Source organism: Dermacentor variabilis, chromosome 4, assembly GCF_050947875.1.
Source record: "Dermacentor variabilis isolate Ectoservices chromosome 4, ASM5094787v1, whole genome shotgun sequence".
NCBI classification, from domain to species: domain Eukaryota; kingdom Metazoa; phylum Arthropoda; class Arachnida; order Ixodida; family Ixodidae; genus Dermacentor; species Dermacentor variabilis.
In genome coordinates, this window is record NC_134571.1 from 139,648,396 (window position 1) to 139,662,586 (window position 14,191).

Below are 14,191 nucleotides of genomic sequence, written 5' to 3' on the forward strand. Positions count from 1 at the left end.
CATTGTGAAGTTCGCCGCGATCTGCAACCTGTGAAATATTCTGAATCTGGAGGGTCACATCCAATTTGCGAGTTGTTCCCCCCCCCCCCCACTTTCCTCTTTCATCCACAATCCGCACAAATGGATGCAACCGGGTCACGACACATTAGCGCTCGCCGTGTAAATTCAAAGCTCGTCTTGTGAAGGGTTGTTCAAAGCTACAAAATAGACCGATGTGTGTCTAAGAGTGCCGTCGGGTACAAGAGGCCGTTGCATGGTGTCACAAAGATGGCGTTCGTGAACAACTGTTGCCATCCCGTGCACTCGCTTTTGTTTGAAAGGTGATTTGTCAGTTTTCCAAGTGTCACGCGGCTGCTGCGAACAGATTTGCTTCGATTCGACACCAAATCCTAAGTTTGGCAGCCACCACCCAATGAAGCAGCGCTATTAGGCCTAATGACTTAGGTAGTGTGGCCGTGACGCAAACTCGCCAGTCGCCAATGTGGTGACGAGACTTAAGCCGTCACATAATGCTTGCCACTAATATGCTCGTGTGGCTGGCTCATCAGCTATCAGTCCCAACATCCTACGTGCAGGTTAGACTGACGGCTGTTGAAGCGGCGCGGAGTTCGTAGCCGCGTATCCAACACAACCTGCGTGGTCGGCTGTTAATGGCCTAATTTTTGCAAGCGCTTTTGTACTTTACGAAATATGTGCCAATTTGGTTGCCTTTCCCTCTGTCTTCGTCACGCTGTCATTTCAAACAGTTCTGTCGACCCGGCCGAACCTTGTACCTATAGAGGCGGCCACGCTAACGTGCCACTGTGCGAATTACAACGTTCGGAAGCTGTGTGTGCGATCCCTGCAACGGGTTGCCATCAAGAAACACTTGCAGTCACAAAGTCTGCTACCGCACCAGCCATGAATTTTCAGATAACTCAACCAAATCTCGCAGTCCCCCAATGGTTCAATTAAGGGAGGACGTGGCAATGAAAACTTTATTTATGGGAATTAATTGGTGAAATTTGGCAGGTAGATGTGATTTGTTATGCTGATATCATAACTGAAATTAGTTTTGTGCTACCTATTATAGTTTTTGAGTTACAACTGACAGCCTCTAATGGTCATCCCCAAATTATTTACACAAAGTTCGCCAAGATTTTCACATCCGTAGGTTCACAAAGGCGAATTCTGTGCAATAAAGCTACTGATTTATTTTTTAAATGCTGAAATGAGCGTAAAAATATATTTTTTTCAATTTTCCTATGCATATTGTCTTAATGACTATTGCAAAAAAGAAACACTATACGTTTATTTTTAGGTGCAGTTAACCCTTTGAAGGTCAATTTTTTTCGCCATATGCGACCGCCCAGGGTCAATTTTTTTTTTAATGCAGATTCCAATTCTTCTAAGGGACTTATTTCGAAAAAAATTTACCGTAATTTTTCTAGGGTGACCGTAAAGCGAGAAAAAATATTTTGCGTTGGTATATACGTACTCTTTATTCATGAATAACAATGATAAAAAAGGAAATAAACTTATAAGAGTAAAAAATTTGATACATTGTTATAGTTCAAGGCTTTGAAAATGCGCACACGAGAATATTTTGCAAGACTTAAACGTTCCTGCTCTTACACTAATATGTACACTCACCCACAAAATATTGCGGGGTGCGCGAGCGCGTGGTGAAACGACCCTCCTCCCCTTCTAGCGGGGCACCCCTGGTGTCGAGACCGACGCCTGCATGCATGCACGTCCCTCCGAGACTGCAAGCGTGCATGTTTCCGCGCTTCCTCCTTGCGTGCCGGTGATATTCTAATGTTGCTGCGAAGTGCCCCTCTTGTGATAAGCGCTGTGGCGGCTTCGACGGGCGAAACTATGTGAAGCGTGTTTAGAAGCGGAGCTTGCGTGCGCCCCTGCGGCTGCTTTTTGTCGAGTCACGAGCGCTGACGCATAGGGCCAGCCCGGTGGCGAGCGCAACAAGTCATTTTTTTTTTTTCTGCGCTGCACCTTTTAGTGGCCAATCTTCGTTGTTTCTTTCTTTTTACTAACGGGGCGTTCTCCCGCAGAAGAGCGTGGCAGAAAATGCGCTCTATAGAAGGAGACAGGCAAGACGAAAATGAACAATTGATTTTCGTTGTATAAACGAAGTTCTGCCCGTCGAAGCCGCCATGACGCATATCTCAAGAGGGGCATCTTGTGAATACACTCGGATATCGCTGGCGTGCAAGAAGGAAGCGCCGAAACAGGCACCCTTGCAGTCACGGAGGGGCGTGCTGGCGTCGGTCTCGACACCAGGGTTTCACCGCGAGGAGGGGAGGAGCGTCGCTTCGCCACGCGCTCGCGCAGCCCGCAATATATTGTGGGCGAGTGTACGTCCATAGCGTAATCAAACTGCGTAAATGCACGCACTCAAGAAAACCGTGCGGTTGTATGCCCGTCAAAGAAGCAAAACGTGTGAAAAACTTCCGCTAATCTTCATCTTATCGCCAACCAGATGCAATTAGTTTTCGAGAGTCCAAAAAAAAAAGAAAAGCAACGGAAATGCATGCACGGCGGCATCCGTCCTATGCACACTCCTGTGAGCACTAAACGAGCGAGAAACAAGCTGTAGCTTTTTAAGCAATTAGTAACGAGATAGCCATCAGTTTTGCAAGCACAAGAAGCTGAAACCTCCCGCGAGAACAAAACGCCAACCGCCACCCGCCAATGCTCAAGCAGTAGTATATAGACGCACAGGAGTGAACTAGTGCTAAAACAAACCATGCAACAGAAACCGAGAAAGCGAGGCGTGCAAAAGATATTCCCTGTATTTCCACATAGTGGCAGCACATGACAGAGAAGAAAAAGTTAGGAAATTGGCGCACCTTTTAAACCTACAGACGGCACTGTAAATATATGGCATCGACTATTTTTGTACTTGTTCGCGGCACCGTATATTTAAGTCATTGAGCCTCAAAGGGTTAAAAATGGACAGCTTTATTGCCTTCATCAATTCAGCTTATTGCCCTCATCATCATTGCCCTTTCATTTCAGGTTGTAAGTGCATAAAACAGAATGATTTTGTCTTCATTTGTTGTGAAATGGCACTGGGATGACTGAAAGCATTTGCACAAAGAATGATAGCTGAGAAAAATGGAGCTCAAAGTTTCATTTGTTGTAAATATTTAAATCTTTACTTTGAGAACCTAAATCCTACCTGTGATATAGTCCTTTGCCTGTGAGGACACATTTTCTTTACATTTTGATCTAGTTTTTCGCTTTCTTGCAGCAGTTTTGGGCACCTTAGTTGCCATTTTGATCATTGTGCATCCATCTGTCGTGCAGAGGTAGATAACAGTACATTCAAAACGTCCGCTATTGTCTCTCATTTCACATTTCACGTTCGCATACCGTTAAAGAAGCGATATTGTGCCTGCTTGCATTCTTCCTAATGCCAACAGCTGTCGGCATTCAAGCATGGCACTGCTTTAACAACTGCAAAGACCAGTCATGGTCGGCAAGCAACATGCGAGCTCTGCCGAGTCATCGCTTTGGTGGCCCCAAAAGGGGCCTTTTAAAAATGAGAAGGTTGCTGCGGCAGCCTCTCAGCTTGAGAAATCTAAAAGAAATGCTGGGGTGAGATTGCCACAAGCATCTCGCCCTGTACTTCTCACTAGCTTGCACGAGAAAACCCAATGTCCATCAGACTTACTTGCTTTACATAAAACTAGCCAATATGCTTCCCCAAGATGTCCAGCTTCTCCATATAGTGCAGCAGAAGGCCCCTCCCGAAAACAAAGCCCTGGAAGGACTGAATCAACTGCAGGACCTCCTGTGAGGACAATGTTGAGGCAGCTTGCCCTATCGCGTTATCGCTGCTATCGTCGCCGTCAATGTCATCATCGCTATCCGATGCAAGCACATTTGCAACGATCGCCTCATCAGTTAGAAGTTCTGATGTTTCCAATGTGTCATCCGCATGTAGAGACTCTTCAAGTCCTCAAGCATCCTCATCAACTGCGGACCAAAGTTCAGGCATCACTTCGTCGGTGGAAGCTTCGCAGGCTTCGTACAAACCATTGCTGCCTCGGACAAAGCATGCTTTCCTAAAGCAGTTATGCACCGTAAAAGCACTTACTTCAGATCCTGCACCAAAGATAAACTGCGTGGCCATCAATAGACTGCTCTTCAAGTCCGGTTGTTCCCTGCATGTCCATGTTGCCACGTCCATCAACGAGACTAATTTGTTGGGGACATGGCGACAATACATAACCTTAAAATTGGTGATCACGCCGGCCTCCATGGGCTGCAAGCCAGCCCATCGTGTTTGGTGGCAGGTAAAACACTTCCACACTTGAGGGCTTAGGCATGGAGTGTTAGACACTGCAATTATCTAGGATGAGCCCCACCTTCCTGTCAGATTGCTTGATACGTTGAACAAACTCCGACAGCCACTCTCAAAGAAGTTCTCGCGTCATCCATGATTTGCAGTTGTGATGGTAGCGTACCGGTATTCTAGCAGCACCACAGAAGCAGTGGGGATTTTATTGATTTTCCAATGACAAATGCGATGCACTTGTTGCTGATACTTGCTGCTGCAGCTTGCTTTCGCTGCCCTTACACGTGTTTCCTTAGAGTGCATGCGTCTTGGACGGCAACATCTGGAAGAACAGTCCTGCTTCATCACCATTATATACATCGGTGTCAACGTAGCTGTAGAGGTTGTGGGGCGGCGTTTTCTCCACTCGCTTCTGCTTCGCCTCCATGTCAAGCAAAGCTCCCTCACCGGTGATGGCTTTGTAAACAATGCGGTACCCCTCTTCAAAGTGCTGTACCCAGCTGTCATCTGGCTGGAAGTCCACATTGTTGATGAGTAAAGCAAACTGCTTCGTTTTTGTGGCCAGAATTGGCTCGGTGACCGGTTATTTCATGGCATGGGCACCGAGAAACCACTTGTAGAGGGCTTCCTCCACCTCCTTGTAAGCACCTTGTCAAACGTGTATGCACCCGTTGTCTACCGAGCAGTTTTCTTTATCAAAATTCTCTGCCGAGCGGATGATTGTCGACACTGTCAGTGGCGCTAGTCTGTACTACTTCACGATAGTCCGTACTTCTTCACCAAGTCGCACACTTTTTGCTGTCTTTGTAGTCCTTCATGATACAGCACTTCGTTTCCAAATCTGTAGCAGTGCAATTTCTTTTCACCGGTAATGTCGTGCATTGCCGATAATAAGCGGGCTGATCAGCCATCTTCCGATTCGGCACCAAGTCAAACGAGGCAGAGAAAGCATGTGGCCAGGAAAGACTTCGACACAACCAACAAAGACTAGCACGAGCGACGACTTATTCCTTTGGCAGAACTGTGCAGAACGAGGGGCCAACAAACAATGTGGTGGCATTGCTGTCAGTGCAGTTGGCACGGTTTATTCGTGTTTCGAAGGGTGACACAGCACAGAGCTATGGGTGCAGCCTATTCGTGTTCGGAGGGGTGGAAGGGCGATGGCAGAGAGGTGCACAACACCGGCAAGAACGGAGCAGGCTGGAAAACAGGTTTTATTGTATGAGTGCACAGCAGCCAATTGGGCAGCGTGCGAGGATGCAGCGGCTTGCATACTGTATAGTGCGGAATATAGGTCGAGGTTTTTTTTAAAAAAAAAAATATTACTAAATGTTCACCCCTCGACTTATATACCGGCCCTTGGCACAATATGAATAGTCGTCTGGCAACATGTAGGAGCGCAGACCTTTCGGCATCCACATCGTTATTGCCTCCTTGGTGACCGACACGGCGCAATGTTAACGCGGCCTACGCAGTTGGAACGGTGCCATCTTCCCTTGTTGTGCAGCAATCACTCCTGGTCTTGCTAATTTCCTGACAACCCGCAAAATGAGTACGAGTACTCGACGTCAGTTCACCGCGGCGTTTAAAAAGAAAGTAATCGAATATGCTGAAATGCATGGGAACATGTCTACCCAGCGGCAATTTGGCATCTCGGAAAAAAGCGTCCGCTACTGGCGAACGCAGAAAGTCAAGCTGTCTGCCTGCAACGTGCAGAAGATGTCCTTTCGTGGGCGCCACGCGGTGCAGCCGGACCTCAAAGACAAGGTGGCGGATTTCGTCCGCGAGCATCGTGCCGGATCTTTGCCAGTGACAGCAGAACTCATCCACATCAAAGCTATTGAGATTGCCCGAGAATCCAGACTGCCCAAGGAACAATTCAAGGACTCCATTTATTGGGTTCGTTGCTTCATGCGACGCAAGGGATTCGCACTTCGACGGCGCACATCAATCTGCCAGAAGCTGCCAGAGGCATACGAGGACAAGCTGGTCGAATTCCAGCGCTATGTTATCCGTCTCCGGCAGCAGCATGGCTACATGTTGGGACAGATCGACAACGCTGATGAAACGCCGGTGTGGTTTGACATGCCGTCACCCACCACAGTGTGCGAACGCGGCGCAAAAGAAGTCAAGCTTCTTTCTACGGGGAACGAGGATTTGCGCTTCACGGTGATGCTCGCATGTACTGTAGACGGCAGAAAGCTGCCCCCATACGTAATATTCAAGAGGAAGACACTGCCGAAAGAGGCTTTCCCGCAGGATGTTGTCGTTCGCGTGAATGAAAAGGGCTATATGGGGACAAGGCCCTCATGCTCTTGGATTAAGACCGTCTGGAATTGGCGACCCAGCGCACTCCTGCGGTGTCCGAGCATGCTCGTCTTGGATGCCTTTCGCGGGCACTTGACCGCAGGTGTGAAGCAGGCACTCCGCAACGGGAGGACGGCACTCGCCGTCATTCCTGGAGGCATGACATCAACACTTCAGCCACTGGACGTCGTGCTCAACAAGCCCTTTAAAGGCCATGTCCGTGAACAATATAATCAGTGGATGGCCGGCGACAACCCGATGACCCCAACCGGCCTGCTGCACAGGCCGCCTCTCGCCACTGTGGCCACATTGGTGTCGCAGGCTTGGCGCTCGCTGCCCGACGATATGGTGGTGCGGGCATTCAAGAAGTGTTGCATTAGCAACTCCTTGGATGGCACCGAGGATGACATGTTGTGGGACGCAGCCAGTGAGAAGCAGTCGTCTTCGGACGAGAGTTCAGACAGCTCAAACGAATGAGCAGGCGACGAGTCTGGCGGCACCACTAAATAAAACGAAGCTTTGTGCCTAATAATGGAGTGTTGCATTAGCAACTCCTTGGATGGCACCGAGGATGACATGTTGTGGGACGCAGCCAGTGAGAAGCAGTCGTCTTCGGACGAGAGTTCAGACAGCTCAAACGAATGAGCAGGCGACGAGTCTGGCGGCACCACTAAATAAAACGAAGCTTTGTGCCTAATAATGGCAACAATGGACTGAGCTGTGTAACACGGTGGATGGACAACTTCATCGCCCTTCCTCGTGGAAACTCCTCAAACATCTGCTTGATAATACCACCACCCGCACCACCCAACAGGATCGGCTGCAGAAGCTCCTTTATACGGAGACCCTTAAGCAAGGTCCACAACAGGTGCTTGACTACCTCTGCACCAGATATATCTCCAGGGGACAAGTCAGTCCACACAGCAATTACATCGGTAGCCCCAACCCTACACTAGACGCCGATTTCAGCGTATCTGAAATACATGCCGCTCTACGCAAGCTTAACGGTCGTTCTGCTCCAGGGCCAGACGGGGTCACTAACAAAAGCCTTCGCAATCTCGATGACGAGTCCGTGTCCCATCTGACTGACTACATCAACGATTGCTGGCGCAGTGGTGCCCTTCCAGCCGCCTGGAAGACTGCCAACGTTATCCTAATCCCAAAGCCTGGCAAACCATCTAGCCTCAATAACTTAAGGCCCATCTCCCTCACTTCATGCGTAGGCAAGGTGATGGAACACGCCTTCTTAGCACGCATCAACAGTCACCTCGAGGACAACTCTCTCTATCCCCACACCATCATTGGATTTCGCCCTCACCTTTCTACTCAAGACGCTATGTTGCAGCTCAAGCATCAAGTGCTAAACGATCGTTCCCGTAACATGAAAGCCATCCTCGGACTCGACCTCACTCAAGCCTTTGATAACATTTCCCATGCAGCTATCCTTGACCAGGTCTCCAACCTCCACCTGGGAGAGCGAGCCTACAATTACATCCGTGACTTTCTCTCCAATCGCACGGCTACCCTCTCGGCCGGGGATTTACGATCAGACCAGCTTCCCCTTGGCAGCAAAGGCACCCCGCAAGGTTCAGTTATCTCTCCCATGCTATTTAACTTAGTCATGATTGGCCTTGCCAAGCACCTACAGCAAGTCGACAATATCAACCATACCATCTATGCCGACGACATCACCATCTGGTCGTACCGAGGCAGTGATGGTCAAGTGGAATCAGCCCTCCAAACGGCGATTGACACGGTTGAAGCCTATCTCCAAGGGACCGGACTGCGCTGTTCGCCGGCTAAATCGGAGCTTCTGTTATACAAGCCCATTCAGCGGGGTCGCCCTCCCAAACACCAATCTGATCACCGACCCTGTGACGCCATCACCCTACGCCTTCAAGATGGCAGTCCTATCCCACACGTCCCTAGTATCCGGGTTCTCGGTCTCACCATCTCTACCAACGGCTCTAACGCCTTGGCTCTCAACAAGATCTGTGCCCAATCGCAAAACACCCTACGACTTCTTAAACGTATATCTAACCGACGAGGAGGACTCAAAGAAGAAAGCCTTCTCCGACTCGTCCAATCCTTTGTCATATGCCACATTACGTACGTTGCTGCGTACCTCAACTGGTACCGGGCTGAGCAAAACAAGCTCAACACCCTCATACGAGGGGTCTACAAGCAAGCACTTGGGCTCCCGCATTGCACCAGCACTGAACTCTTCAACCAACTGGGAGTTCACAACAACCTCTCCGAACTCATTGAAGCCCAACAACGCTCTCAGCTTGAACGGCTCACCCTTACTGAAACAGGGCGCTTTATTCTGTCCACGCTTGGCTTCACCTACCATCAGCAACAGGGCCCCAAACAACCGATCCCGACCGACATCCGTAGCTGGATCTACATAGACCCTATCCCTAGAAATATGCACCCTGAATATAACAGGGCCCGGCGCCAAGCTCGGGCCGGAGCTATCATAAAAGCCCTTGCCCACGTACCTGGCGTCACATTTGTTGATGCAGCCCAATACTCCCATGGCACACGATTTGTGGCCGTCGCCACACGCGATGGAGCCCTAGACCACGCCTGCAGCGTCACTACCCCCACTTCCGAGACGGCTGAAGAAGTGGCCATCACCCTGGCCACTTTGGATCCCACCTGTCACACCATAGTGTGTGACTCTCGCTCAGCCGTTACTAACTTCAGCAAAGGCCGTATTTCTCCCCAAGCTCTTCGCATCCTCTGCCAGGCACCACACTCTAAAGACAGCGTAATCTCCCTAACATGGATCCCGGCCCATGCGGGCCCTGTCCACCCACACCTCCCCAATCTCAACGAGGTCACCCACTCCATTGCGCGAGGTCTAGTCAACCGCGCCGGAGTCACTGGAGATGAGTTGGACACCAGGGACAGTCTGACAACTTATAACGATCTCGTTAAGGCATTTCACCTCAGTCGCCGAATCTTCCCCCCGCCTCACCCAAAGTTCAGCCGGGCGCAGGCTACCACCCTGCGTCTACTACAAACAAACACGTACCCTTCACCCGCCCGCCTCCACCTTATATTTCCGGACGTCTACACTACCCCCAACTGCCGGTGCTGTGGAATTCACCCGGCTACGCTTCCGCATATGCTATGGGAGTGCCCAGCACAGTACACCCAGACTAACACCACGACTCTCTCGTCGAGGTTGCATGAGGCTCTGCGGAGCTCCGCCCTCGACGACCAAACCTGGGCGACCCAGCACGCCCGCGAGGCGGCGGCGAGGCAAGCCCTCGACGTCCCTTCGTGGGAGGCTTAGGCCCGGCCATCATAAAGTGCTGGTTCTACAATAAATGTTTATTCCTCCTCCTTTGTGCCTAATAATTTTTATGTTGACTTCTTTGCTTCAATGTAAGGGGGTCGACCTATATTCCGCCTCGACCTATATTCCGCATTATACGGTACCTCCTTTTTTTTTTCTTTTCAACAATTTTCCATTACCTCTCGGTACAGACACCCAGCAGCCAGACACATTATTATAGCCGATAATGCGGCATGGGGGCACTGTACTAAGTGGGTAATTTCACTATAGAAAACATAGAAAAGTTGACGGCGTAGCTTCTTCTCATTAATTATAACTAATACAGTCGCCGACTGATTTTTCAGACTCCAAAAATTTGGACATGCTCGATTACTCGGTCTGCTTCGCGGCACCGCCATTCTCCCCATAGACCATAATGTATAACAACTGCCGAAAGTTCGGACACCTTTCAACCACTCGTCTGATTTTTCGGACACTCCTTGAGCCAACTCGATCGAGAGCACCATGCACCGACTCTGACCGGTGCATGGTTCGACTTGCTGAATGCCATCTTTTTTAGAACGGAGCTTCCTTGCTGCCCCACGAAGTGGCGCTACTGCAAATCCCCACTCATCATCATCGTTTCAGTCTGGTTCGTGGCTACAGCAGTTCCGGTCTCAGCTCAGTAAGCCATGTCAAGACAACCCAGCAGCTGATTTGTTTGTTTCTTCATGCACGACACTGCGAGTAGGCCACGTTTTTCATTTGTGCGACTGGTATCGGCGTGACGGCATGATGATGTTTGCTTCGTGTGCTGTGTCGAGGTTGCGGTGATACAACCGTATACGGAAACATCGTGTCAAGTGTCCAATGGCACTGACAGTGCCCGCACAGACTGCGCTGGGGAATGCCGGCAAGCGGGTGCCGGGAGGCCTAGGATTTATCGCCTTCCGATGTGCACCCTACTGACGCTGAAAGTGTTCTGCCGAGACCTGTCGGACATCGTCTCATTTGTCAGTTTTACAGGTGCTCACACTGCTGTACTGACATGCGCAGAACTCGATGACGACGAGATCATTCGTCAGATTTCTGCTGCACCGCCGGACGATGACTCCGAGTCGGAAGATGATGCACCATGTGCTACGCTGCCGTCGCATGCAGAGCGTGCACAAGCAGTGACTGTGCTTTCAGCCGCCTATAGTGACCGTACGACCCTCTCAGAGATTCAGGCTTATCTGATTGCGCGTAAACAGAACAGCGTGCAACGGCGCATTCACGATCTCTTCAAGCCTACTGCCGAGCCCGAATAAGTGTGTGGAAATAAAGGATTTCATTTTTTTTTCTTAATCTGCTTTTTCGGACACCTGTTTATTCGGACATTTCCGCAGTCTCCGTGAGGTCCGAATAAACGGTTGGCGACCGTATATTGTTAATACAGTACCAGTGCCGTCATAAGTGGGTTCAACTGTACCTACAGAAGCAGGGTAGAGATACATGCAGTAACCGGTTTCTTAAGCTTTATCTTTTTTTTTTCTGCAGGAACCAATTTTTATTTCTGCACTTGCCACGCAAATTCAATTGGAACTGCTCAGGATTTGCATCGTATGTCAGGGGATGCTGCTGCCTCAATCGTTAATTAACTTGTGCTCCAGTGCTGCACCATCACGCAATGTCTTTATTATCGATAACCTTGCGCATTTGCTTTGGATTCTACTACTCCATTTTAGCTACTTGCCGAATTTATACACGCTGCAGGAGTTCCAATGCGCCTTGGCCGTACTCAACTTTTATAAGAGGGCAACGACCACACAGAATCTGAGCACCACAAGAACATAATGGCAATCAGAAACAACAGAATTGCTGGGTGACCGCATAGTGACAAAAAAGCATGCGTTTTGGTTTTCACGTGTTTCGCTAACAAATAGGCCTCGAGTGCTCATTTTGACAGGAACGGAAGCCAAAGTGCTGCTCTTTCATATGACACTAGAATGGTTGCACTTGGTCAATACTTTCGATGTAGCAATGTTACTCCTTTTTTGTTGTTGTTGTTGTTTATGCCAGCAATTACTGAGTCACCAAACTTCACATTGAGATCGCAAATGACTTGATAAATCTGAATATGGCACAAGCGGCAGAACAGTTCTTCCACAATATTCGGGGGAAAAAAAAGAAAGAAGTTCAATCAGCTTATCCAGAAATTTCATAGTGCATTATCGAGGAGGCTGTAGTGAAGAGCTTTCAATTAATTCCGACACCCTGCAATTCTTCAATGTGCCCAGTACATGAGTGTTTCTGCATTGCATTCCCATCAGGACATGGCTGCCAGCACTAGGACAGGAATCAAACCCACAACCTCACGCTCATAATGCTATGGCCGCTGAGCCACCACGCCGAGCGAAGGGCCTTTGCGCAACTGCTCTGTGCATGAAGAACAGATAAGAAGTGGCCAACCTTATATAAGTACTGCCCATCTTGACTTGGCTCTTTCTTCTGGAAGCTCAGGGCATGCATCGTGGCAACTGAGAAGCAGGTCAACCTGTTGGGAAGAAGAGAAAAGCAATAAGGCCTTTGACCCCACCAAATCGCGCGACTTCACATCCTCCTACAAGTAGACAAGCATTAAACAAAAATTCTGGGGTCTTGCACGCCAAAACAACTGCCTGGTTATGAGGCGTGCTGTAGTGGGGGGGGGGGGCTCTGGATTAATTTTGACCACTTCGAGTACTTTAACGCAGAGATTAAAAAAACCCAAAATCAAACTACAAAAAACAGCCCAACTTGCTCTGGACGATGGCAAACAACATTGCCTTGGTTGTGTCCAGCTATATGGCACTTGCATATATTTAAATATTGGCACAAGTTACGTGGGAGACATGGTATACATGGAGAGAGTCTTCTTGCAGACCTAAATTTACCTTCAGAAGAAACCTCAGTTAGCCTAGTTGGTGTTTACTGGATGTCATAGTGACCGTAAATAAAGACGATCACAGCGGAATCTCCATTTGTCTACATATTGCCATGAATAAACCAGTTGAAAGTTACCGGCCGTGTCATTTTTATGTTCTTTTCTGCTGTCCTCGTCCTTATTTGTGGTCAATATGACATGCTAAATTTACCGATCGTATTATAATCTGGTTCACATTACATATGAGCTTTTGCAGTGCTGCAAGTGATCTACACTTTATTTAGAAACAGCCGCCCTCACACTAGACACATATGTGGTATTCTAGGATGATAACTTTCAGAGATACTATCCCTTTCCCATGACTTGGCACCAGGTGTCTTGAAGCATACGGCCATCAGTGTTCCTGGCATAGTGTGAACATAATGAGCTTGGTACAGCGTTACAATTACTGTCGGATTTATTAGCCAACATATCCAGAGCCAAGCCATACAAGTCCGGCGAAAGAGATAGTACAGTCAAGATCCGCTTTTTTGAACTCCTTAAAAACAGCAAAAATGTCTGAAAAATGGGGCAGTCCACAAAGGTCCCAGTTTCACCCGAAAGGCAAAGCATTGATTGCAATAGCAAATTAGTAGACAGCTATACAAAGTGAGGATACAAGTGTTACTGGCTGTATAAACTTGCAAACATTCGCTTACTAACTAAATTAACAAGCATGGCGTCATGTGCACACAGGCAAACATGAAGACATCTCACTCCATGATTGCGGACAGTAGCTGTGAAAATGATGGAGTGAGGAAGAGCGGCAGCAGCAGCGAGTGAATTGACCTTCGTGTTGCCTCTTGCTTCAAGGCGAACTAAGCGGCAAGAATACAGCGTAAATGAAGCTACTAGCCCTCGGTGCTCCTAGACTCTGTACCGATAGCAGATCACCTTTAAAATAGGGCTCGTGTGGCCGCCAGTGGATGGACGTGCGAGAGCGCTGCTTCGAGGTTGCAAGATAATCAAAGTAGTGGCAATGGTGAATTGAATTAATGCCTTTTCAGACCAGTGGTTGCAGCGAAAAATTCTCCAAATATTGGACAGCAAAGGGTGTCAGCATCTGAAATTTCAGATGTCCTTAAACGCTCTACATGCAATAAATTATCGGGCATGTCCGAAAAAAAATGGTTGGCGACTATCCCCTAAAAGGATAACCTAAGAATATAGTTGAATCCCACTAAACAAAATCGACTGGGAAAGTGTAAGAATTCTCTTTCTAAAGAATTTAATTTTTTCAAAATAAGAGCACAGAAAGGAGCTGTGCTGAAATACTAACGGTTACTGTCAATACGTATTCTCTTAGCCTGCTTTGACGAGCCTAGCTCGAGGCTATCCAGAATCGCATTGCCAA

General features: G+C 48.6%; 1 protein-coding gene across 3 annotated transcripts in view; it reads right to left on the bottom strand.

The window, feature by feature from the left end:
• LOC142579854 (uncharacterized) overlaps window positions 1-14,191 on the bottom strand; it is a 181,408-nt gene that overhangs the window by 134,263 nt on the left and 32,954 nt on the right. For all 3 annotated transcript variants that reach the window (XM_075690471.1, XM_075690472.1, XM_075690473.1), the window contains exon 8: window positions 12,345-12,429. In XM_075690471.1, coding sequence (XP_075546586.1) covers window positions 12,345-12,429 — 85 coding nt within the window. The remainder of the gene's footprint in view (window positions 1-12,344; window positions 12,430-14,191) is intronic.